The sequence below is a fragment of the Pseudophryne corroboree genome, chromosome 6 (genome assembly GCF_028390025.1).
Source record: "Pseudophryne corroboree isolate aPseCor3 chromosome 6, aPseCor3.hap2, whole genome shotgun sequence".
Classification (NCBI taxonomy): domain Eukaryota; kingdom Metazoa; phylum Chordata; class Amphibia; order Anura; family Myobatrachidae; genus Pseudophryne; species Pseudophryne corroboree.
This window is the reverse complement of record NC_086449.1, coordinates 659,658,189-659,685,857: the sequence shown is the minus strand read 5'-3', so window position 1 is coordinate 659,685,857 and position 27,669 is coordinate 659,658,189. Positions and strand designations below refer to the sequence as shown.

At 45.9% G+C, this 27,669-nt stretch overlaps 1 protein-coding gene across 3 annotated transcripts in view; it reads right to left on the bottom strand.

The window, feature by feature from the left end:
* Window positions 1-16,584: 16,584 nt before the first annotated feature.
* Window positions 16,585-27,669, bottom strand: part of WWC1 (WW and C2 domain containing 1) — a 389,991-nt gene continuing 378,906 nt past the window's right edge. For all 3 annotated transcript variants that reach the window (XM_063928228.1, XM_063928229.1, XM_063928230.1), the window contains 2 exons: window positions 20,448-20,569; window positions 16,585-17,347 (listed from right to left, as the gene is read on the bottom strand). In XM_063928228.1, the coding sequence (XP_063784298.1) occupies window positions 17,281-17,347; window positions 20,448-20,569 (189 nt within the window). In that variant the 3' untranslated portion in view covers window positions 16,585-17,280. The remainder of the gene's footprint in view (window positions 17,348-20,447; window positions 20,570-27,669) is intronic.

Genomic DNA, 27,669 nt, shown 5'->3' with positions numbered 1-27,669 from the left:
CAAAGGGGGTAATTCTGAATTGATCGCAGCAGCAAGAAAGTTAGCAATTGGGCAAAACCATGTGCACTGCAGGTGTGGCATATATAACATTTGCAGAGAGAGTTAGATTTGGGTGGGTTATTTTATTTCTGTGCAGGGTCAATACTGGCTGCTTTATTTTTACACTGCAATTTAGATTGCAGATTTAACACACCACACCCAAATCTAACTCTCTCTGCAAATGTTATATCTGCCTCCCCTGCAGTGCACATGGTTTTGCCCAATTGCTAAAAAATTTCCTGCTGCGATCAACTTGGAATTACCCCCAAAGTATTTAATAAGAATATTTCATTCATTCAGTTCTAGGATGGGTTATTTTAGTGTTCCCTTTATTTTTTTGAGCAGTGTATATAGTGGACAGTAAGATTTGTTTATTAAACAAGAGGATATGATGTCAATAGTCCCGTTCTATTGTGAGAGACAGAAGAGATTATTTTTTTTAACATTATATTAGGCTCTATATAGTCCTATTGTTATGAGGACTACATATAGTTTAAATATTCCATTTTGGGGGTGGTACTTAGTAACAGTCCATAAAATAGGATTTTAAATACCTACCGGTAAATCCTTTTCTTGTAGTCCATAAGGGATATTGGTGACAGATTAGTACGATGGGGTATAGACGGGTCCAAAGGAGCCAGTGCACTTTAAATTTCTTCAACTGGGTGTGCTGGCTCCTCCCCTCTATGCCCCCTCCCACAGACAGTTATAGGTAAAACAGGAGAAAGGACATACTTGAGAGAAGGAACATAACTAAAAGTGTGGCAAGATTTACACACTAGCACACCATAACATAACCGGGCCAGCAACAGCTGGAAACAGAAAACAGCAACAGCTGAACAGGTAACACATAACAGAGAACCTGCAGAAAGTCACCGCACAGAGGCGTGTGCCCAATACCCCTTATGGACTACGAGAGAAGGATTTACCGGTAGGTATTTAAAATCCTATTTGCTCTAGCATCCATAAGGGATATTGGGGACAGATTAGTACGATGGGGATGTCCCAAAGCTTTTAGAACGGGCAGGAACTTGCGGAGACTGCTGCAGCACCACCTGCACAAACTGGGTATCCTCTTTGGCCAGGGTATCAAATTTGTAGAATTTCACAAAAGTGTTCTTCCCCGACCAGGTAGACGCTCGGCCTAGGTCCAAGGCCGAGACTCCACGGGCAGCTGCCCAGGAAGAGCCCACTGACCTTGTAGAGTGGGCCTTCAGAGAGACTGAGGAACAGGTAAGGCTGCAGACACATAGGCCTGTTGGATAGTAAATCTAATCCAGCGAGCAATGGTCTGCTTTAAAAGCAGGGCAACCCTTTTTCTGTGCATCATTAAGCACGAACAATGAACCCGTCTTCCTGATCTGAGCAGTGCGCCTGACATAGAAACCACAATAGGTTGATTCAGGTGGAATGCGGAGACAACCTTCGGCAGGAACTGCTGTCTAGTCCGGAACTCCGCTCTGTCCTTGTAAAAGACCAAGTAGGGACTTTTACACGATAAGGCCCCCAATTCTGAGATGTGTCTAGCAGAAGCCAGGGCCAATAACATCACTGTCTTCCATGTGAGGTACTTGTCTTCTACCGTCATCAGAGGTTCAAACCAGGAGGACTGTAGAAATTTCAACACTACATCCAAAGCCCAGGGTACCTTTGGCGGCACAAAGGAGGTTGTATGTGGAGTACCCCTTGTAAGAAGGTCTGAACTTCTGGCAACACAGCCAAATTCTTCTGAAAGAAATCGAGAGATCTGAAATCTGGACCTTAACGGAACCCAGACGTAAGCTCTTATCCACACCAGGCTGCAGGAAACGTCCCAAGTGAAACTCTGCAGGCAGATACGTGCGTTCCTCACACCAAGAGACATATCTCCTCCAGATATGATGATAGTGTTTTAACGTCACAGGTTTTCTGGCTTGCACCAAAGTGGCAACGACTTTTTTGGAAAGCACTCTGTGACCTAGGATGTTCCACTCAACTTCCATGCCGTCAAACAAAGCCACCGTAAGGCCGGGTAGACGAACGGCCCTTGCTGAAGAAGATCCTTTCTTAGCGGCAGAGGCCAAGGGTCTTCTATGGACATGTCCAGAAGAGCTGCGTACCACACCCTTCGGGGCCAATCCGGTGAAATCAGGATTGCTTGTAATCTGTGATGTCTGATCCGCTGGAGCACCCTTGGGATCAACGGAATCGGAGGGAATAGGTAGACCAGCCGGTAAGGCCAAGGCGACGTCAGCACATCCATTTCACTCGCCTGAGGGTCTCTGGTTCGCGAGCAGTAGCAGCAAAGTTTCTTGTTGAGGAAAGACACCATCATGTCGATCTGCGGGTATCCCCACCTGTCGACAATCTGTCGAAACACCTGTCCGCTTCCCAGTTGTCCACTCCTGGAATGAAAACTACGGACAGCGCTCCTGCATTTCTTTCCAACCAGAGAAGCATTTTTGACACTTCTCGCATGCAGGCCCTTCTTTTTGTCCCTCCCTGTCGATTGATGTATGCCACTGTCATGGCGTTGTCCGACTGAACCTGGATTGCCTGATCCCGGAGTAGAGGGGAGGCCTGAATCAGAGCATTGTAGATAGCCCAAAGTTCCAGAATGTTGATTGGAAGTAGGGACTCTTTGGGCAGACCACCTGCCCTGGAACTGTGCCCCCTGGGTGACAGCTCCCCATCCTCTCATGGTTGCATCCGTCATGAGGAGGATCCAATCATGAATCCTGAAACGTCTACCTTCCAGCAGGTTGGAAGACTGTAACCACCACAAAATTAAAATCCTGGCCTGAGGTGACAGCCGAATCATCTGGTGCATCTGAAGATGTGAACCGCACCACTTGTCCAGGATGTCCAACTGGAAGGGTCTGGCATGGAACCTTCCGAACTGTATCGCCTCGTACGAGGCTACCATTTTTCCCAACAATTTTATACAAAGATGAATGGAAACTCTAGCAGGTCGGAGATCTGTGCAAACCATCTCCTCAAGTGTTCTCACCTTGTTCTCTGGGAGGAACACTCTCTGAGCTACAGTATCCAGTATCATACCCTGAAACAGGAGCCTTTGGAGGTGGTTCCAGTTGAGACTTCTGTAGATTGAGGATCCACCCGTGGTGAGACAAAAGTTATATTGTGTGATCTATATGGAGCAGTAGAAGCTCCCTGGAACTTGCTTTTATCAGGAGATCGTCCAGGTAAGGGACAATGTTGACCCCCTTGACTCTGAGCTGGAACATCATTTCCGCCATCACCTTCGTGAACACCCTCGGAGCTGTAGACAAGCCGAAGGGCAACGCCTGAAACTGGTAGTGATCATTCAGTAGGGTGAACCGCAGATAGGCCTGGTGAGGAGGCCAAATCGGGGTAGGTAGGCGTCCTTGATATCCAGGGACACGAGGAATTCCTGTTCCAGGCCTGCGATCACCGTTCTCAACGATTACATCTTGAATTTGAAAACCTTCAGGTACGGAATCAAGGACTTCAGATTCAAAATGGCCTCACAGATCCGTCTGGTTTTGGCACTTTGAACAGACTGGAGTAGTAACCTTGTCATTGCTGTAGCAGGGGTACTGGAACAATGACCTGGGACTGGATCAACTTGTCGATGGCCAGTAGTAGCGCAACACGCATATCTTCCAAAACTGGCAAACCTGATTTGAAAAATCGTTGGGGAGGAGCACCCTTGAACTCTAGCTTGTAACCCTGAGAGATAAGATCCCTTACCCAGGCATCTTGGCAGGAACCATCCCAGACATGGCTGTAGTAATGTAACCGAGCTCCCACCACAAGATCCCCTCGGGGTGGGTGGGCACCATCATGCCGAAGAATTTGTGGAAGCTGAACTGGTGCTCTGTTCCAGACAGCCAGCAACGGCTGATTTCTTAGGCTTACCTCTGGAGCCTCTAGCTGCATTGGAGGCAACCCGGGCCCTAGAATGAAATCTGGAGGACCGAAAGGACTGAGTAGACGGTCCCAGGTAGGTATGCCTAGCAGGCGGACGGTCCCAGGTAGGTATGCCTAGCAGGCGGACGGTCCCAGGTAGGTACGCCTAGCAGGCGGACGGTCCCAGGTTGGTACGCCTAGCAGGCGGAGCCCCAGAAGGAAGAAACGTGGCTTTCCCAGCAGTAGCTTTGGAGATCCATGCGTCCAATTCAGCTCCGAAGAGCCATTCACCTGTGAAGGAAAGAGATTCCACATTATGTTTGGAGTCAGCATCTGCCATCCACTGACGCAACCATATGGCTCTACGTGCAGACACAGCCATAACAGTGGTTCTAGCATTTATATTGCCAATCTCTTTAAGGGAGTCACAGAGGACTCTTGCAGTGCCCTGAATGTGTTTTAGCAAAGTTACAGTAGTAACCAAGGTCATATCACCCGAAAGACCCTCTTGAATCTGAGTAGCCAATGGCATGTGCCAACCAGCAATGACCGGTCTTTGAGCTACACCTGCAGCAGTGTAGATAGATTTTAGAGTGGTCTCAATTTTCCTATCCCCCGGGTCCTTTACCGTAAAAGAGCCCGGAGCAAGGAGCACTGCTTTTTTAGAAAGGCGAGAGACAGATGTCTACTGCTGGAGATTCTTCCCAGAATTTCCTGCCTTCAGGGGCAAATGGGAAGGTATTTAAAAACCTTTTGGACACCTGATATTTTTTTATCTGGATTTTTCCAGGCTAATTTAAATAAATCATCCAATTCCTTGGAATCAGGAAAAGTGACTGTCAGTTTGTCTTGAGGGAGGAAAAATGACTGCTGATCAGTAGCGTCCTCGAGGGGGAGCTTTAACACATCCCATATGGCCAATATGAGGGGTTCAATAACCTGTGTAGGGTTGGAATCCCCACTAATGGGATCCCCATCATCCCCATCCACCTGTACATCATCAGAATCTGAAAAAAATTGCAGGTAAAGCACGTTTTTGTGCACCTGTAGTAGACAGCGGGGGATGGGAAGCATCAGCCTTGGGAGTTAGGCTAGCTACTGCTTGTTGCAGCTCTTGTGTTTTGTTGGCATTGGCAGTGAGCTGAGATGACATATCCAACATCATAGTTTTTATAGCCCCCAGCCAGGAAGGCTCTGGACTCTCCTCCATGTTGTTATCAGCATTTTGTGATGACTGACTAAACTGCTCACAGGATATGGAGCCCGATGAAATAGGGGAGAATCTGGCATTACATACGATGCATGACTTCCGTTTCACCATAATGAAAATACAGAAACAATACACATACAAAACAGACTGAATACAATACAAGCCTATTGCATGTGAGCGGAGACACAGAAAAGGGGACACCAGCGCACCCAACGCTGTACAGCCCCAGTGAGACTGTCAGCATTTTATGTAGTAATATATAACAGTTATACTGCTGTACAGAAAATTCCCCAGAGGAATGTAAACTGTGCACTAATAGCGGCTCTACCCCTCTACACCCGGTACCAGTGATCCTGTGACCGTTTGGAGGAGCTGTATGAGGCTGCTGCTGCTTATGCAGAGAAAGGCGCCAAAATGCAGCGGAACCCGCTCTGATGAAGTTCCACCCCCCGCTATGGCGCCAGAGCTACTAATAAATTTTATACTGGCTATGTCTCCAGAGGCTGTGTAGCCTCACATAAATGCTTGGTACAACACACCTCCCGCCAGTCTCACGCAGGGGCACCCGCGGTTCCCCCCCAGGAGGGACCCGTACGCCTCACCCACACTACTGCCGCACAATGAACCAGGGGGGCCCCCTAGCGGGGCATCCTGTTTGTACTCGCCACGACGATCACCTTCACGCTCGGTTAGGGGTGTGAAGCAATCTGCGACAGCTAAGGCGCAGTGCCCCGCTGAACAAACAGCCCCTCAGGACGGTGGTCCTGCAGTGGAGAAGTGGCTCAGCACCTCATGAGGCCGGTGACCGTCTCTCCCCCTAACTTCTACGGCACAGATATGCTGTTTCCCAAACAGCATACCGAAATAAGTTAAAGTTTAAATGAAATTGAAGAAAACTCTCTGGAGCTGCAGAGTGTGCATCCGCTCCTGAGGGCACTTTTTTCTAAACTGCCAGTGGGAGCGGGCATAGAGGGGGGGAACCAGCACACCCAGTTGAAGAAATTTAAAGTGCACTGGCTCCTTTGGACCAGTCTACGCCCCATCGTACTAATCTGTCCCCAATATCCCTTATGGATGCTAGAGAAAATTAAGATAGTTGAAAAAAATTACAAATTGAAAAAAGAAGAATGAAAGAAGAGACAGACAATGTTAGAGTTAGTCTGCACTGTATGTTTCTTTTATTATAGTTTCAGTTTGGCAGAAAAACACTAATTAATATTCTCAGAGTCCTTTTGGTGTGAGTGACCCTAGTTTAAATATCCATGAGCTTTCTTTTTGAGAAGCTCTTTATGAATGTTGCCCCCTCTTATTCGGAGGTGTACTTCCTCAAGACCAAAGATATTTAATTTTTGGTGTTCTTGGTACAAGTGTCTTGCCCCTGTTGTCAAGGGTTTGAATTTTCTGAGGTCAGATTGGTCATTCCTGATCGTGCCTATGTGTTCAAGTGTGCGTTGCTTTATCATCCTTAATGTAATACCTAAGTATATGTTGCAAGGACACATGAGACAGTAAATAACGTTCTTCGTCCTGCAGTTGAAAAATTCCTTGATGGGTTGTACAATTCCAAATTTGTCCCTTATGGCGTTTTTTTCTGTAGGATGTGTTTGCATATTTTACATGTGCCACATGTGAAGCTTCCATTCATCTTTGCTGTTTTGGCAGGATTTTCCACATAACGACTTCTGACCAATTTGTCCTTAAGGTTTGGGGACTTTCTCCAGCTCATTGACACCTGGTCTTTCAAGACCTCATCCAGATCCGGATCTGTAAGTAATAGTGGCCAATGTCGTTGAATGACATTGACATTGTTCAATCAATTTTCATTCTGCACAGAAATTTGCAACAAATCTCATTTCTGTGTCTTTAGCCTTGCTCTTTTCTTTAAAGATCAGTGTTTCTCTTGGAATTTGTTGGCTTTCTTAATGTACTTGTTGCTGTATCCCCTGTGTCCCGAAGTCTGAATGCCAGCTCTTTGCTCAGATGATCACATCTATGCTGAAAAGAGCAATTTATTTTTAGCCGCAAGAACTCCCTCTTTGGTATATTATTCACTGTAGGCGGGAAGTGGGAGTTGTATTGATGAAGTAAATGATTTGTTGCAGAGGGTTTTCTGAACAGTTCAGTAGCAATGTTGTTCTCTTTGTCCCAGTATATGGAGAGGTCCAAAAATGCGATTCTGTCATAGCTGGTTTCATATGTGAATCTGAGGTTAAGGTTTTTGGTATGGAGATCCTTGATGAAAATCTCCAGGGACTTTAGACTTCCGTCCCAAATGAGGAAGGCGTAGGCTATATACCTAAGCCAAGTAATTATCCTCTGGTTGTGGTGGTTATTTTTTTTCTTCAAATACATATTCTCGTTCTCACTACCCCAAAAAAGATTAGCATATGTTGGCGCACAGGATGCTCGCATAGCATTCCCTCTTGTTTGGACAAATAACTTATTGTCAAATGTGAAGTAATTGTTATACAACCTAAAGTGAAGAAGGTCCATAAGAAGAGTGAAAATCATTGAATCCTTCCATATTAAGGAATATATATTAATATATATCTAATAAAAGGAGATTTATGGTAGACTTACCATGGTTAAATCGCTTTATGCGAGATACACTGGGTTCCACAGGGAATACATCAGGGTGTAGAGATGGATCTTGATCCCGAGGCACCAACAGGCTAAAGCTTTAGACTGTCACAGGATGCATTGCGGGGCCTCCTCTATATAACCCTGCCTCCAGGCACTGTGAGCTCAGTTTTATTAACCAGTCCAATACAGAAGCAGTTAAGAGAGAAGGCAGATGTTAGTCACATAGAACCACGTTCTCACGACAGGAGAAGGGACTAGCGGCTAATGCCATACAAACCCAAAGAAGCCAAGTGCGTCAGGGTGGGCGCCCTGTGGAACCCAGTGTACCTCGCAGAAAGAGATTTAACCATGGTAAGTCTACCATAAATTTCCTTTTCTGCAGCGGGGTACACTGTGTTCCACAGGGAATACATTGGGGCTGTCCTAAAGCAGTTCCTCAACGGACGGGAAACCTTAGCGGGTATGAGAACCCGGCATCCAAAGGAAGCATCCTGGGAGGTGGAAGTATCAAAGGCATAGAACCTAATGAACGTGTTCACTGAGGACCACGTAGCTGCCTTGCATAATTGTTCTGCGGACGCGCCACGACGGGCCACCCAGGAAGGTCCAACAGACGAAGTAGAATGGGCCTTAATAGCAGCAGGAGCTTGGAGTCCAGCCTGCGCATAAGCTTGTGCAATCACCATTCTAATCCATCTGACCAAGGTTTGCTTATTCGCAGGCCAGCCACGTTTGTGGAAACCAAATAGTACAAAAAATGGCATCTGACCTCCTAATAGAGGCAGTCCTCTGCACATATATACAGAGAGCCCTTACCACATCCAAAGACTGCTCTTTGGAGTACACGTCAGAAGAGATAAAGGCCGGAACCACAATCTCTTGGTTAAGGTGAAAAGATGACACCACTTTAGGTAAGTAACCAGGGCGAGTTCTAAGAACTGGCCGGTCAAAATAAAATATTAGAAAGGGTAGACGACAGGACAAAGCGCCCAAGTCTGACACCCTTCTAGCAAAGGCAATAGCCAGTAGAAACAGCCTTTTAAGGTCCACTGTCACAAGAGGTTCAAATGGAGACTCCTGAGGGGCATTCAGGACAACAGACAGATCCCATGGACCCACAGGAGGGACATAGGGAGGCTGAAACCGCAATACGCCCTGAGTGAATGTATGAACGTCAGGTATAGACGCAATTTTTCTCTGAAACCACACAGACAAGGCAGAAATGTGAACCTTGAGAGAGGCCAGACGAAGTCCTACATCCAGGCCTTGTTGCAAAAAACCCAGAAGTCTGGAAGTACTAAACTTGTAAGCATCATAATTCTTAACAGCACACCATGTGAAGTAAGAATTCCAGACCCTATAATAAATCCATGCAGAAGCCGGTTTGCGGGCCTTTAGCATAGTTTGAATAACTGCCTCTGAGAATCCTTTGGCCCTCAGGAGTCAAAGCCAGTCTGGCCAGGTCTGGATAGACACAAGAGCCCTGAACGAGGTGGTCTGGGCATTGAGGCAGTAAAAGAGGATGCTCTATCGATAGACCCTGCAGGTCTGAGAACCAATGCCGTCTGGGCCACGCGGGAGCAACTAGAAGTAGTATTCCTCCATCTTGCTTGAACTTCCATAGTACCCTGGACAGGAGTGACACTGGAGGGAACACGTAGGGCAGCCGAAAGTTCCATGGAATTGCCAGTACATCCACGAATGGTGCATGAGGATCCCTTGTTCTTGATCTTAAGACCGGAACTTTGTGATTGTCTTGTGAACCATCAGGTCTGGTAGGCCCCACTTGTCCACTAGGAGTTGAAAGACTTCCTGATGTAGACTCCACTATCTGGTGTGTACGTCCTGATGACTGAGGAATTCCGCTTCCCAGTTGAGGACTCCCGGAATGAACACTGCCGATATTGCTGGCAGATGGCATCCCGCCCAACAGAGGATTTTTGACACTTCCATCATTGCCATGCGGCTTTGAGTGCCGCCTTGATGATTTATGTACGCTACTGTGGTGGCGTTGTCTGAATGTACTTGAACAGGCCTGTTCTGTATTAAAGACAGGACAAGTGTCACAGCATTGAACACTGCCCGCAATTCCAAAATGTTTATCGGGAGGAGAGATTCCTACTTGGTCCACCGACCCTGGAGAGAGTGTTGTTTCAGCACCGTGCCCCAACCCCTCAGTCTGGGCTCTGTAGTCAGTAGGACCCAGTTGGGAATCCAGAAGGGATGGCCCCTGCTCAACTGCTGGTCTTGTACCCACCAGCTCAGGGACGGACGAACCTCCAGAGTCAAGGAGATCATTTGAGACCTGTTTTGATGAGGTAGGCCATCCCACTTGGAAAGGATTAACCTCTGTAGAGGGCGGGAATGAAATTGAGCGTACTCTACCGTGTCGAAAGCCGACACCATGAGGCCTAGTACCTGCATAACAGAGTGTACCAACACTCTTGGGCGAGAGAGGAAGTATATGATCCTGTCCTGAAGTTTCAGGAATTTCTCTGGAGACAGAAGCAGTCTTTAGCCGTGTGTGTCCAGCAATGCCCCCAGGTGCACCATGCTCCGAGTAGGGACCAGCGAGGACTTCTTCCAGTTGACGAGCCACCCATGAGCTTGTAGGAAGTGTACCGTCATTTGCAGATGACGGTGGAGGACCTCTTGGGAGTTCGCCAGGATCAGCAAGTTGTCCAGATACGGCAGGATCCTGATTCCCCGACGACGGAGATAAGCCGTCATCACGGCCATTACCTTGGTGAAGATCCGAGGGGCTGTGGCCAGTTCAAACGGCAGAGCCTGGAACTGATAGTGAAGACTGCCAATAGCAAACCGCAGATATTGCTGATGCGAAATGGCAATAGGTACAGTTGTGCTCATAAGTTTACATACCCTAGCAGAATTTGTGATTTTCTGGCCATTTGTCAGAGAATATGAATGATAACTCACAAACTTTTCTTTCACTCATGGTTAGTGGTTGGGTGAAGCCATTTATTGTCAAACTGTGTTTACTCTTTTTAAATCATAATGACAACAGAAACTACCCAAATGACCCTGATCAAAAGTTTACATACCCCAGTTCTTAATACCGTGTATTGCCCCCTTTAACATCAATTTTCAGCTTGAAGTCTTTTGTGGTAGTTGTGGATGAGGCTCTTTATTTTCTCAGATGGTAAAGCTGCCCATTCTTCTTGGCAAAAAGCCTCCAGATCCTGTAAATTCTTGGGTTGTCTTGCATGAAGTTCACGTTTGAGATCTCCCCAGGGTGGCTCAATGATATTGAGGTCAGGAGACTGAGATGGCCACTCCAGAACCTTCACTTTATTCTGCTGTAGCCAATGACAGGTCGACTTGGCCTTGTGTTTTGGATCATTGTCATGTTGGAACATCCAAGTACGTCCCATGCGCAGCTTCCGGGCTGATGAGTGCAAATTTTCCTCCAGTATTTTCGGATAACATGCTGCATTCATCTTGCCATCAATTTTGACAAAGTTTCCAGTGCCTTTGTAGCTCACACATCCCCAAAACATCAGCGATCCACCTCCGTGTTTCACAGTAGGAATGGTGTACCTTTCATGATAGGCCTTGTTGACTCCTCTCCAAATGTAAGGTTTATGGTTGTGGACAAAAAGTTCCATTTTGGTCTCATCACTCCAAATGACTTTGTTCCAGAAGTTTTGAGGCTCGTCTCTGTGCTGTTTGGAGTATTGTAAGCGGGATGCTTTGTGGCATTTGTGTAGTAATGGCTTTCTTCTGGCGACTCAACCATGCAGCCCATTTTTCTTCAATGCCTCCTTATTGTGCATCTTGAAACAACCACACCACTTTCTTTCAGAGAATCCTGTATTTCAGCTGAAGTTGTTTTTGGATTTTTCTTTGCATCCCGAACAATATTCCTGGCAGTTGTGGCTGAAATTTTTGTTGGTCTACCTGACCGTGATTTGGTTTCCACAGAATCCCTCATTTTCCACTTCTTAATTAGAGTTTGAACACTGCTGATTGGCATTCTCAATTGCTTGGATATCTTTTTATATCCCTTTCCTGTTTTATACAGTTCAATTACCTTTTCCCGCAGATTCTTTCACAATTCTTTTGCTTTCCCCATGACTCAGAATCCAGACACCTCAATTTAGCACTGGATGAAAGATGCAAGGGTCTTTTAGGAGTCCAGAAACTCACTGACCTTTTATACACACACACTAATTACAAGCAAATAGATCACAGGTGAGGATGGTTACCTTTAGTAACCATTCAAACCCGTTTGTGTCAACTTGTGTGCATGTTATCAGGCCAAAATCTCCAGGGTATATAAACTTTTGATCAGGGTCATTTGGGTAGTTTCTGTCATCATTATGATTTAAAAAGAATAAACACAGTTGTTTGACAATAAATGGCTTCACCCAACCACTAACCATGAGTGAAAGAAAAGTTTGTGAGTTATCATTCATATTCTCTGACAAATGGCCAGAAAATCACAAATTCTGCTAGGGTATGTAAACTTATGAGCACAACTGTATATGCAGATAAGCATCTTGTATATCCAGGGATACCATATAATCTCCGGATCCATGGCCAGTACAATCGAGCGTGGCGTTTTCATATGGAACATGGACACTTACAAATTTGTTCAGTGATTTGAGGTTGAGTATAGGCCGGAAAGACCCATTGGGTTTCGGGACTAGAAAAAGGGTCGAGTAGTATCCGTCACCTCTCTGGTACAGGGGTACCGACACTACCACTCCTGTATTCAGGAGGGAACTCACAACCAGGTGTAGAGCTTGCGCCTTCAACGGGTCCGAAGGGATAATAGTCGTTCGGAACTGGCAAGGGGGACGTCTCTTGAAAGAGACTGCATACACGTGAGACGACTTCTTGCACCCATGCGTCTGAATTGGTCTTTAACCAGACCTGGGTGAATTGCAGAAGTCGGCCTCCCACCCCGGGATCCCCCAGGTGGAGGCCCACCCCGTCATGCAGCAGGCTTGTCTTGTTTGGAAGCAGACTGACGGACAGCCCGGGATAGTTTTGTTTTGGCAGCACGAGTTTGTCTCAGGTATGCCTGACCTTTTGCTTTGCCGTGAGGTTGAAAGGAACGCAAGGTGGTACTCTATGCCTTCTGTGCAGAAAGATTAGTATTCAGGAGAAAGGCAGTCTTAGCAGCTGCTAACTCAGTCACGATCTTATTCAGATCTTCCCCAAATAGAATGTCTCCCTTAAAAGGGAGTACCTCCAAGGTCTTTTTGGAGTCCAGGTCCACCTTCCATGACCTCAACCACAGAATTCAGCGAGCCAGGGTGGACGTAGTAGACGTCTTGGGCGCCATCACACCTGCCTCAGCGGACGCCTCATGAATATAATGGGAGGCGGTGGTAATATGAGACAGATATTGTCTGGCAGTTTCAGATATATCCTGAGGCAGCTCATCCTCTATTGCCTGAACCCATGCTTCAATTCCTTTTGCGGCCTGGGAGGCTGCTATAGTGGGTCTATGTACAGCACCTGTAAGGGAGTAAACAGACTTCAGGCATCCCTCCACACGCTTCTCTGTCGGTTCCTTCAGTGAGGTGACAGGCAGAGTATATGACACAAGATGGGTGACATGAGAATCCACCGGTGGTGGATTTTCCCACTTGTTACACAACTCAGCGGAGAGAGGATAACAAGCTAGCGTCTTTTTAAACAGGGAACATTTCTTTCATGGAGAAGGCCAGGGTTCCTGATGTATGTCTAGCAAATGGTCACAATGTGGTAAGACTACATTAGCTACCTTCTGATGTTTACATTTATCAGGTTTCTTAGATGCAGTAGTGGGATCTACATCATCATTGATTTGTAAAATCAACTTAATAGCCTCCACTAGGTCAGGGACATCAAATTGCGTTGTAGTTTCCTTGTCAGAAGCAACTGTATCAGTGTCTGATGGGTCCGTATACTCTCCATCCTCATCAGAAGTATCATCTGAGATATTAGTGGATTGTGAGGAGGCGGCGGCCCGCTTAGATGACCCCTTGACCGCAGAGGGACGTGGGGTACGTTTTTGTCTAACCAAAGATTGATTAAATTGTTGTATCTGGGTAGACAAGAGTATCCGCCCAGGGCGAATTCACCATAGGGACAAGACGTTGCTGCAATGGCACAGGAGGTCCCATAGGGGGCATAAGGCGTGTCACAAGCGTATTAAGCATATTTGAAAACGCCGCCCAAGGTGGCTCCTGATTGGCTACAGGAGCAGCGGGCTGACTGGGAGATGTATGGCACATATTACACAAACCATCAATCAAAGCTTCCCCTCAGACAAATCCTTTGTGCATGTGCTGCATGATGTAGGAGCGTCCGTGGATTTCCCGTCCTTTGCGTTAGACATTTCAGTGAATGTAACCGCAGAGCGTATGAGTACGATATTGCCAGACAAAGTACAATACCTGTGAATAAATCCCCTAGTATGCGACAGCGTACAGAGTACACACCACCAGCGTCTAAATCCGGTACTATGTGACACATAGTATGTATATGTATAATGACACATATACATATATATTATATTATATATCTATATATACACATAATATAAAATATATATGTTATCTCAGTAAGGGACCCAAAAGTGTGGGATTTTGAATTTTGGATAAGGGATACATACTCAACACATACATACATACATATATATATATATATATATATATATATATATATATACATACATACATACATACATACACACACACACACACATACATACATACATACATATAACAATGCGCGGCCTGAGACCGGTTGTACAGTATATATCAGAATACTCGTACAATATATTCTGGCAGAGGTACACTTGTTCTTACCTAACGGTGTCTTAAAATGACAAGTAGAATACTGTAGAATCATGGCGCTGATAAATCAGGCGGATTTACAGAGGAGATCTTGCCCTGCAGTCCCGGAGACCAGTTGCAGCTACTGTGGTAAAATGGCGCCCAGCGTCTCAGTCAGGGAATGAGGGAAAGTGTGAGGCAGCTCCAGGATGGGAACACCAGCAGTAGATGGCGCCCGGAGCTGTGGGACGGGCTACAGGTCAAGTGCCTTATCCCCTATGCTGGTCCTTACCACCGGGTACTATGGAGCCTTATTAAATTGGATAATGTATTATCTGACCTGTGCTCCTCTGCCCTGGTGGATATAGTGAGGTCACAGTGTCCACGCCAGCGTTGCGGTACGTCTCCTTAGACCGTGACCGGAACGCGATTTAATGGCGGGTCCCGCCCTGGGGGACCCTCTTACCTCCTCTCTTAGTAGCGGCCTCGCGACCCAGGACAGCGTCTGTGGTGGTGTGCCTAGGAACCGGAGCGTCTCCGCCGCAAGTACCCGGGAACAGAGCCAGCGGGAGTATGTAACGCCACTAGGGAGGTGATGGAGCCGCAGCACAGTATGTCACCCTGACATATGAAGTGCTGCAGCCCTTGAAGTCTTCTAAATAGCTTTTTTAGGCCTGGCTAGCGCATCCCCCCCTTTTAAGTGACATGCTTCATGCAGGCACCAACTCTAAAACTGAGCTCACAGTGTCTGGAGGCGGGGTTATATAGAGGAGGCCCTGCAATGCATCCTGGGACAGTCTAAAGCTTCAGCCTGTTGGTGCCTCTGGATCAAGATCCATCTCTACACCCCGATGTATTCCCTGTGGAATACAGTGTACCCCGCTGCAGAAAGGTTACATTTTAATCACACGTCAATGTTCAAGCGTGCCCCCCAAAAGAGGCTCACTTCTTGTTTATTTTGCGCTCTTGCAAAAAAAAACCCTCAATGATCAGCTATAAGCGAACCTACAGGATATGAGACATGATGTGCTACTCATGTACCATTAGTGGTCTCTGGTGTGTGTAGACACTTATCTCCTGCCATTGTAATATGTTCTGTAACTAACGTACCAGCTTAGCATCACAGAGCTACAACGGGTGCATACTGGCTATGCTAGGGCTCCCATGCTTTCTAGATTCCTAAGACAGGCCAGGTGTTTGGCATCCCTTGTATATACTCTATAGCTGCATCTGTGTGAGCAGCATGAGTGGGAACAGAAACCCACAATACATCATCTGTACTTCACTAGTCACACAATAGAAGCACGGGCAGCTACATGTATAATACAGAGAACATATATGACAAGGCTGTCCCAGTTTGGGAGCCTTGGTATGCTCCAGGACTCTCAGTCACTTTCTCCATATCTGAACTCTTATCAAAAGGAAGCCATCAGGTCCACACCGTGGGCAGCAGAAAGGAAAGACGTTCAGTACCCTTGAATACATCATGCAATGTCACCTCTCTGTTCAGCTCCTTTCTTGGGAGCCTGGGTTTGAAGAGTAGTCTCATTACTAGTCTCTTACTGTACTAGGGGCTGACAGAGTAGTACGCAAAGCCCCATGGCTGGTGGACTGCGCATGTGAACAATGGGTCCTGCGTTGTTGCTTGCAGTGTCCCCAAGCCACAGCATGATTATCATACTGTAGCCATTTGGGGCAGCGGCAACGGGGACTGTTCTACAAAATGGGGGGTGTATAATCCCTGTTTTTGTAGGCGTGTCTTGGTCAGGTATTCTGATGCACATTTCCTGGCTCTGGCAGAATGGGAACACCTGTCATCCTGTATAACCTCAGAGTTACTCAGGCAAGCAATGTTTTTGCAGAGTGATCCGGAGATCACAGAAACTTGCAGGAGGCCTCCAAAGGTGCAGCTGCTGTGTGTACTGCGTCCATCTCTGTATCAATCCCTAGGTTTCAGAGGCTATATGGAAGTACATTATTTTATCCTTCCCACTGCAACTATGCATAGGCATTATGTACTTTGTTACTGACATAATGTATGGGTAACAAGATACTAACATACATATGGGTAACAAGAAGACAACACAATCATAAAGAAGGATTTTTATTACAAAACATGATTTTGACCTTGTATATGAACCTTCAGTGTATATTTTGTTAGTTTGTGATAAAACCAATTTAAGATACACAGTACAATTGATTTTCAACTTTTTGTCTCTCCATCAGTACCACAATGTACAAGCACATCTGCTAGCTAGTCAGAGACACCTATACAGCACTTTGTGATCTACAATGCATCTCCTTAACACGTAATGGGAACATGTGATTCCAGTATAAGACAATCTACTTACTAAGGCATTTTTAAAATATTTTCTTTTTAATAGAAATGAGGTTTAATTAATTTAAATTTTATTGCCGTAAAACCTCTCTAGTGTGAATCTGTACAAAATTCATGTTTCCTCGACTGGAAAACTGATCTTAAAATGTGTTTTTCCCCCAAAATACATTTCTTATTATACACGCTATACAAACTTGAAACATTAATGCTGGTTTTGTAGCAATGATAAAATAAAATAAAAAATTATATCGTCCATACACGGTATCCGCATCAATGTTGGAAGGCTGTTTCTCCTCTTGATGCTGAAGTATTTAACAGATAACCGCAAGAAACAATACATTCTGTACCTTCATAACACCACAACATTCAACTCCAACCACACCAGACTGCGTTTTCGTGTGCAGTGGCGCTCAGAACAGAGACTCGGAATACTTTTGTGGTAAATATCAGACATCATCTGCAGCAAGAGCAGGGATGTTCATTCTTGGCCGGGTAAAAAATGCCATTTTCTCTCTGAAAAAATAAAATAAAAATAATCTTACTATGAATTACAATTTGTTTCCAATGTAGACATGGTAGAACTGCAAAACAAGAGACTCATTTTACAAGGTACAATACAAAATTCCCCATTAGGAAATAATATACTGTAACTGCCTGCATCCAGGTGTGGGGGAGGTGTACCGTTTGTAGGTAATGGAGCTCTGCATTTTGGAAGGTCAGTTTGGTTTAGTATACTTAGATTATATACATTATTCTAAGGGGTGGTCTTCAGTTTGCCGGCTGTCGGGATCCCGGTGCACAGTATACCGGCGCCGGAATCCCGGTGCACAGTATACCGGCGCCGGAATCCCGACACCCGGCATACCGACACCTTTTCTCCCTCTTGGGGGTCCACGACTCCCCTGGAGGGAGAATAGATAGTGTGGCGCGCGTAGCACGCCACCGTGCCTGCAAGGGGCTCATTTGCGCTCGCCCAGCTGTCCGTATGCCAGCAGTTGGGATTCCGGTGCCGGTATGCTGGCCGCCGGGAGCCCGGCCGCCGGCATACCATACTACACCCATTCTAAGTATTCTTTTTTAAATACAGTAGATCACAACATTAACAGAGAATTATACTGTAAGTGAAGAAATTAATGAAACTGCAACAGACAAGTCAGCCACATGTGGGAAGTAACGTACAAGAAACTATGGAACACTCAATGATTTTGCTGGAATTAATGTACCCTGGGGTACAGTGAACATTTCAATATAAATTCAAATGTTTGGATTCCATATGACATTGAACCTGAATGATGCATCATGGAAGCAGTGCTGGAATAGACTTCCAGGGGCCCCAGATGATACATCAGTATGCTCCCTCCCTCCTTGTAAGATGGATGCACATCAGAGAAGACTCTGCTCACAGATCATCAAGGCTGGGAAAAGGGACCTGGAAACCAAAGAACAGGTGCCAGCCAATACAGCACGCCACCTAGCATTGCGTACCTAGCGATTCTGATGCACTAGGCTATCAACTATCCCTTCTATTAATCTGAAGGAAAACCAGTTATTTATTTATTTTTACTAATGGAACAAAAGTTGATACAATTCAGAGAAATTCTGACTGTAGAAGTGAACCATACAAAGAGTCTGAAGCTTCACATTCTAAAAGGAACAGAAATGAGCATAGCAAACAGCAAATTTAAACCAGAAAGTTAAACGGTAAATAGGGTGAGGGGAGTCACCTCATAAGGTTCAAGAAGATGGGCATGGTTAGTTTGAGGGGGGTCATGAAGCAAGTAATATGTCCAGAAAAGCCTGTGGAAGAGAGGCCGGATAAAAAACCTAAGTGAATGCGGGCATGGAAACACTTCTCTAAAAAAAAGTAAGCAAGGGGTCAAGACCTAATTAAAAGAAGCAAGGTTATCATGAGTTAATATGGGATTTGTTCCATGGGGAAATGAACCAGATATATGAAATGCATCAATTAATTAGCTTTTTCCACTATACGTGTGTCATGCGTTTCCTTACACACATCTGTATAAACAGCTGTAGCACTGCTACTACCCCTATACTCTACTCATTTGCATCAGGGAAGCCACAGAGTGGACCAGTCTTTTGTACAGGACAATGTACAAAAGGGGCCATTGCGCCATGTCAGTGCAAGGACAGATGCTGGAGACAGAAGGGTTTTATAGGTTTGTGGGGCATAATTTATATTATTACAGCACAAATATTATTACAAATGATGGTTTCAAATATATTAATACAAAAATAATAAGGGAGCAATATTATAATTTGTACTAAAAATGTCAGCAACATATATTTGATCATTAAGGTTGCAACATATGTGCTTGTTCATTAAAGGAGCACATACATTTTTCTTTTGTTTGTTTTTTAAGGCAGAGGGCAGCTGCATTTATTAAGGGGACCAAATGTCTTTTCTGGTAACCATGGTACCCACTCGCCAGGTATCCCAGGCTAGGCCGACGCTGCTTAGTGTTGCCTAGCATAGATACCCCCCTCGGCCAGAGATCTGGCACAATAATAAATAGCACAACCATATAGAAAGGGGGAGATAGCGTTATTTTTTTTTATTTTACACGATGACGGGCAAGATCCCTGCAACTTCGCTTATCACAACCACCACTTTTTTCGGCTGTTCGTTATTTTTATTTTACTGTGTAGGCCTATGGTTAGTATAGTTGCAGGCCAATGGATATAGAAGTTTGTCACTTCTTGAATAAAATAATCTGGATGGTAATATGCAAAGGGTCGCACTAAAAGTGGCGTCTTTCTCTACAACTTGGTGTCAATAAATTTGATGAATGTAAAAATCACACCCAAAAACTGGTGAATTTTGCAATTAGAAATGGATTTATTTCAACAATTGCCCAACTATCATTGTTATCGCACCCTCAGACCGAACAGTACTGTCCTCAGGGACCCCTAACAGTGCATGTTTTACAGATGTCCTCAGTATCACAAATTAAATAAACTAGCTCCACTTGTGGATCTTTTAAATTGTGTCAGCCAGTAATGAATACACCTGTGCACCAATTAGGAGATCTGGAAAACATGTAGTGTTAGGGTTCCCTGAGGACTGGAGTTGGGAAACACTGCCATACAAATACATCTCATATTTTGAGTCCCTGTGCAGACTTTTGCACAGCATGGCAGCTCAGTAATTTATTCCACTTTATTAGGCCTTTCATACCCCTTATCTCTCTAGATTAATGAGATGGGAGGTAGAGATGCAGCTGGTGAGAATGTTCACAGCTTCCCAAATGCTTCTTTTAAAATGTTGAAAGTGCAAAAAATGAATTTATAAAATGGTTTCTATGTGATGCTGCTTCAAGTCACTGCCACATCAAATATAGCCGTCCGCATCAGTCAGTTATTTGAAGACGTGGGGAGTGAGGGAGAAATAGGATTCATATATGGTGACCATGCCCTCTGATTTATTCCTTCTGGAGACAAATTCTGCCAATAAGTGAAAAAGCAACAGGCATACTTCTTCCTAATGGCAAGATCTATAAATGTACGAAAGGATATACTAGAATAAGCTTGTTACAACAGCCCTAATAGGGGCAGAAAAATATAAAAAATATCTTAAATTCCAGAGTAGCCTCACCTGAAAGACTGAACTTCCAATGGCTCCTTGCAGCTCTGCCCACGTAGCCGGTGTACATCCTTTGCTGCTGCTCTCATCATCTTATCAGCTTGCATCTCATACTTATGCTCTATTCTTTGCACCTGCACAGTTGTAACATCAGCAATAATTAGACCAAAACTTATTTTGCATTTTAGACAGCTTTTGAAGAAAAACAGATGAAACGTATGCAAAAGATACCCCAAAAGGCTTTTATCATGACGGTAAGGCAAAGATCAAACAGTGATGCGAGGGGGTGAGAATGCCATCATCTAGTCCAGTGGTTCCCAAATGCAGTCCTTAAGGCACCCCAACAATTCAGGTTTCAGGACTATCCCTGCTTGTGCGCATATGGTATAATCAAACTAACTGAGGTACTAATTAAGTACCTTGTCTAAGCATGGATATTCTTAAAACATAGCCTTTTAGGGTGCCTTGAGGACTGTGTTTGGAAACCACTTATCTACCCTCTAACTACAGTGCTTTCCTTTGCAGGTCAGGAGGCATCGTGATAATTCATCTCACTCAATGACAGGTAAGAGAAGAAGAAATAGAAGACAAGAAGCAGAGATGAAAGTAAGAAAGAAAGAAGCGAAAAGGGTGCACTGTGTAGCATATTCTTTACTGGGGACAATGCGAGTTGTATTGTGTTGTGGGGGTACTGTGTGACGTATTGTGTTCTGGGGGCACTGTGTGGCATATTGTATACAGGAGGCACTGTGTGGCATTTGTGAGATGGGGGCACTGAAGCATATTGTGTTCTGGGGGCACTGTGAAGAATACTGTATACTGGGGCACTGTGAGGCATACTGTATACTAGCGGCACTGTGAGGCATACTGTATACTAGCGGCACTGTGAGGCATACTGTGTTCTAGGGGCACTGTGAGGCATACTGTGTCACTGTAAGGCAAACTGTAAACTGGGGGCACTGTGAGGCATACTGTATACTGGGGGGCACTGTGAGGCATACTGTGTCACTGTAAGGCGAACTGTATACTGGGGGCACTGTGAGGCATACTGTATACTGGAGGTACTGTGAGGTATATTGTGTTCTGAGGGCACTGTGAGGCATATTGTATACTGCTGTCATGCACCAACATACATGGATACCCACCTATGGCCTCCAGTTTCACTTATATGCAGATAAATAGATTTACCTCTTCACCTGCACACTCCCAGGCCCTATATTAGCCAACATCTCACACTGTTTAAGCCATATGCTCATGGCTGAAACAAAGACATTAAAAAACTGAAATTATGATATTCCTGCCATCATCTTCAAAATAGTTGCCAGATATACTGTATTTTTAACAACGATAAAATAGGATTTTAATTACCTACCAGTAAATCCTTTTCTCGTAGTCCGTAGAGGATACTGGGGTCCACATTAGTGCCATGGGGTATAGACTGGTCCACTAGGAGCCATGGGCACTTTAAGAAATCAATAGTGTGCACTGGCTCCTCCCTCTATGCCCCTCCTACCAGACTCAGTCTAGAAACTGTGCCCGAGGAGACGGACATATCTTGATAGAAGGATTCAGAAAGGATAGTGGTGAGATTCGAACCCAACATGAACAGGAACAGCAACAGCTAAACCAACAACAATACTTAACCAAGTAACCATGCAGGAAACACGAAGCACTGGGCGGGCGCGCCCAGTATCCTCTACGGACTACGAGAAAAGGATTTACCGGCAGGTAATTAAAATCCTATCTTCTCTTGTGTCCTAGAGGGTCACATTAGTACCATGGGGATGTACCAAAGCTCCCAAACCAGGTGGGAGAGTGCTGAGGCCAAAGTATCGAACTTGTAAAACTTAGCAAACGTGTTCGAACCAGACCAAGTGGCTGCGCGGCAGAGCTGTAAGGCCGAGACACCCCGGGCAGCCGCCCAGGAAGAATCCACCGACCTAGTAGAGTGGGCACGTACAGTTTTAGGCATCGGCAAACCTGCCGTAAAGTAAGCATGCTGGATACTAAGCATGATCCAGAGAGCAACAGACTGCTTTGAAGCAGTACACCCAATTTTCTTGGGTCATAAAGCACAAAGAGCGAGTCGGATTTTCTGTGATGCGCTGTCCGTTTGACATAGATCAACATCGAGGGACTTTGAAGTAGAAGAGGTGTCAGTAAGCACCGGAACCACAATAGGCTGGTTGATATGAAACGCAGACACCACCTTTGGAAGAAACTGCTGATGAGTTCTGAGTTCAGCTCTATCTTCATGAAAAATCAAATAGGGTCTCTTGTGAGACAACGCCCCAAAATCCGACACACGTCTAGCCAAAGCCAAGGCCAACAGTGTGACGGTCATCCACGTAAGAAACTTTACATCAACCTCCTGGTAAAGGCTCAAACCATGAAGAAACCATGTAGAAACTGCAACACCACGATGAGATCCTAAGATGCCGTGGGTGGCACAAAAGGCAGCTGGATGTGCAGAACACCTTTCAAGAACGTCTGAACCTCCGGAAGAGAAGCCAACTGTTTCTGGAAGAAAATGGATAAGGCCGAAATCTGGACCTTTACGGATCCTAGGCGTAGGCCCACATCCACACCAGACTGCAGAAAAAGACCCAGCTGAAATTCCACCGCAGGAAATTTCCTGATTTCACACCAAGAGACGTATTTTCTCCAAATCTGGTGGTAATGTTTAGACATTACCCCTTTTCTGGCTTGGATCAAGGTAGGAATTACTTGTCCGGAATCCCTTTCCGGGATAGAATTAGACGCCCAACTTCCATGCTGTCAAACGTAGCCGTGGTAAGTCTTGATAGACGAAAGGCCTCTGTTGTAGATGATCCTACCGAAGAGGTAGAGGCCACGGATCCTCCAGAAGCAGTTCCAGTAGATCTGCGTACCACGCCCTTCTTGGCCAATCCGTAGCAATGAGAATTGCTTTAACCCTTTCCCTTTTTAGCCTTTGAGAATTCTTGGGATCACTGGAAGTGGGGGAAAGACATACACCATCTGATAGACCCATGGAGTCACCATAGCGTCCACGTCTCTTGACCTGGAGCAATCCCGCTGGAGCTTCGATCCGAGGAGTCCCCCACCGAGCACCTCCGGGTGAAGGCCCTACTCTCCCGGGTGGAGGTCGTGTCTGCTGAGGAAGTCTGCTTCCCAGTTGTCCACGCCCGGAATGAAGATCGCGGACTGCACCACTGCGTGTCTCTGCCCAGAGGATGATCCTTGTCACGCTCTTCGTTCCGCCCTGTCAGTTTATGTATGTCACTGCCGTCACATTGTCCGACTGAACCTGGATGGCTCGATTGTGAAGAAGATGAGATGCCTGCAGAAGGGCGGTTTATATGGCCCTTAGTTCCAGAACGTTGATCGGAAGAATGGTTTCCTGACTTGACCATTTTCCTTGGAAGTGTTTACCCTGCATGACTGCTTCCCAACCTCCGAGGCTTGTGTCTGTGGTTAGCAGAAACCAATTTTTAATCCCGAACCTTCGGCCCTCCATAAGGTGAGAAGTCTGTAGCTACCACAGAAGAGAAATCCTGGCTTTTGGCGACAGACGTACCCTCTAGTGCATGTGTAGATGCGAGCCGGTCCATTTGCCCAGCAGATCAAGCTGGAAGGACCTTACGTGAAACCTTCCGTACTGCAGTGCCTCGTAAGAGGCTACCATCTTTCCCAGGAGGCGAATGCACAGATGCACCGATATCCGGGGCGGCTTTAGGACGTCCCTTACCATTGATTGAATGACCAATGCCTTTCCCAGAGGAAGGAATACCTTCTGTACCTCTGTATCCAGTATCATCCCCAGGAACGGAAGCCTCCATGTTGTTCCAGGTGAGATTTTTGGCAGATTTAGAATACACCCGTGATCCTGGAGTAGTCATGTGGAGAGGGAAATGCTGTGTAACAAACTCTCCCTGGACGGCACTTTTATCAGCAGATCGTCCAGGTACGTTATTACATTCACTCCCTGCTTGTGGAGGAGAAACATCATCTTCACCATTACTTTGGTAAACACCCTCGGTGCCGTGGAGAGCCCAAAGGGCAGGGCCTGGAACTGGTAGTGACAGTACTGTAACGCAAACCTTAGATAAGCCTGATGAGGTGGCCAAATCGGAATATGAAGGTACGCATCCTTGATATCCAGAGACACCAGGAATTCTCCCTCATCCAACCCTGAGATCACCGCTCTCAGCGACTCCATCTTGAATTTGAACACCCGTAAATACGGGTTCAGTGACTTGAGGTTTAAAATGGACCTCACCGAACCGTCCGGTTTCTGTATAACAAACAGGTGTTTTGTAGATGAAGAGGAACTGGAACAATGACCGGAGTTTGTACTAGTTTTTGAATTGCTGCTTGTAAGGTCATACTTGCTTCCAGTGAAGCTGGTAAGTCGGATTTGAAGAATCTGTGAGGTGGGATTTCCTGAAACTCCAGTCTGTAGCCCTGGATGATAAGATCTTTTACCCATGGATCCAGACATGATGTGGTCCATACGTGACTGAAATATCGTAACCAAGCTCCAACCTGCCTGTTGACCAGGCAGTGTTGTCCACCGTCATACTGAAGGCATTGCGGAAGCAGAACCTGAGGTCTGATCCTGTGAGGCTGCATTTGCAGACTTTCTGTGCTTACATCTATTGCCTTTGAAGGCAGTAGAAGAACCCTTGGCCTTACCTTTAAATTTCACTGTCCGAAAGGACGGCAAAGTAGGTGCAGATTAAGATTTTCTAGCTGGGGGTGCTGCGAAAGGAAGGACTTACCCGCCGTAGCCTTGGATATACACGTATCCAGTTCATCTCCAAAAAGGGCTTCACCTGTGAAAGGAAGGCTTTCCACGCCTTTCCTGGAATCCGAATCCGCAGTCCACTGGCGTAGCCACAAGCCCCTGCGTGCTGACATTGCCATGGCAGTGGTGCATGCGTTGAGCAATCCAATCTCCTTGATGGCCTCCACCATAAAGTTAGCAGAATCCTGTATATGCTGTAGGAGTAAAATAATCCCCAACCCCCCCCCCCACTCCCGGATAAGGAATCTAATCCGTCAATTAGATTACCAGACCATTTTGCAATAGCCCTAGTGATCCATGCACAAGCTATAGTGGGTCTTTAAGACACCCCCGCCGCTGTGTACAGAGACTTGAGAGTGGTCTCAATCTTGCGGTCTGCAGCATCCTTCAACGAAGCTGCCCCAGGAACAGGTAAAACTATCTTACGTGGCAGCCTGGAAACCGGTCATCCTGAGGGAATGGAAAGGATGTAATTATCCTTTTTGAAATCTGAAACTTCCTGTCAGGATTAACCAAAGTTGCTTCAAAGAGGGAATTCAAATTCCTTAGAAGCAGGAAAAGTAGCAGAGGATTTCTTTTTCACATTAAAAAAGGATTCCTCCTCATCCTCTGATACCTTATCAGGAATGTGTAAGACCACTCTAATAGCTTCAATCAGGGCCTGTATTCCCTGTGCTAAAGCTGCACTCCCCCTTTCCCCCGCCATCAAGACCACCTCCCCCTCCACTGGATCTGATACATCATCATTGGTATCAGCCTGCATGAATTGGGCCAGAGCACGCTTCTGTGGACAAATAGCAGGGGTCTGAGACGCCGGAATGACCCCTGAATCTCTATTCATCAGGTCATCTACATATTGCCTTAAATATTGCATCTCCTTTTCATTTTGGGAAAATTTGTTTGAAATATTTGAAATCATCCCCTTTAATGAATCTAACCATATAGGTTCATATCCACTAGCCTGAGAATGTGTACTATACTAAGTACACTGCAATGATCCCCCCGATTGAGAAAAGCTCTCTGCTGTGCATGATACACTCCTTTGACAGAATAATGTAAAAGAACACACACACACACACACACACACACACACACACACACACACACACACAGGAATAGGTTAAAAGCACAGATAACCCACACAGAGCCCTTTCTAGGGAGACACAGAGTATTGGAGCCAGCCACACAGTGCCCCTATAGCTAAAGTATAGACTTAGCTGGGTCGCAAACGGAGTACTCTTAATAAGGTTCAGTACACCAGATTATTGCTCCCCGTACCTTTACTATGACGCCCTGGTACCGCTGAGGTGCTCTTGAGTCCGTGTGGAGGAGCTGCGCTTTCCTGTCAGGCTGCCTGTTGTAAGCTGTAGAAGGAAAAATGGCGCTGGTGAGCTGCTGGATCCGCTCATAGTGAAGGCCCCGCCCCCTTAATGGCGGCTTTTTATACTGGCCTAGGTGACAGAATAAGGGTTACAGTGGGTTAAAACCCCTGTAATATGTGCCAGTAGTGGGTAATAACATTGGCTCCAGCCGCCCCTCACAGCGGTCACACAGTGCCCCTGAATCCTGGAGCGCAGAGTGCATGCAGCGATGCGCTCCTACCCTGATTTCTCCGGCAACCCGCTAACCGGGACAACGGCAACCTACTCACCACTCTTCAGTCTTCTGGCTCTGTTAGGGGTGGCAGCGTGCTGTGGGTCTGTACGCTCGCCGTGGTGGGGCTTGCGAATAGGACCCTCAAGAGCTCAGTGTCCTGTTAGCGGGGAATTGGACCATTAACCCTAGGGAGGTTGAGCCATTCCCTCTCTAAGTCCCATGAAGCAGGCAGTCTGGTGCCAGCCAGACCTACCTGAAAATAATAAAATAGAAAATAAATGCAGAAAACTCAGGAGCTTCCCAAGCGTGACCGGCTCCTCCGGGCACATTTTATAAACTGAGTCTGGTAGGAGGGGCATAGAGGGAGGAGCCAGTGCACACTATTGATTTTTTAAAGTGCCCATGGCTCCTAGTGGACCAGTCTATACCCCGAGGGTATAGACCAGTCTATACCCTCGGTACTAATGTGGACCCCAGTATCTTCTAGGACATAAGAGAAAATAAGTTTATCTTCTTCCCAAGTTCAGTTTCTCAATGGCACCCTGATGCCGTGCTTTCCATTATTCCTCACATGACGACAATCTCAAAATCAAGAGGCTTCTACCTGTGCACCGTTTCCAGCAAGTTCCTGAGTTACACTCGTAATTTCCTCTGATGTGACAATGATATGATTTCCCTGCAGCCAGTCGTGAGTGCTACAGCAAGACTCCTCTACACTTCTCTTCCTTCCTCATCTACTGCTTCCCACCCAATTTACCTTTATAACTACCTCCTCTGGCACCTGGAACATAAGCTTAGAGTATGCAGGAAAAATACACTTACATTTCCGCATCAGTATCAGATCGGTTA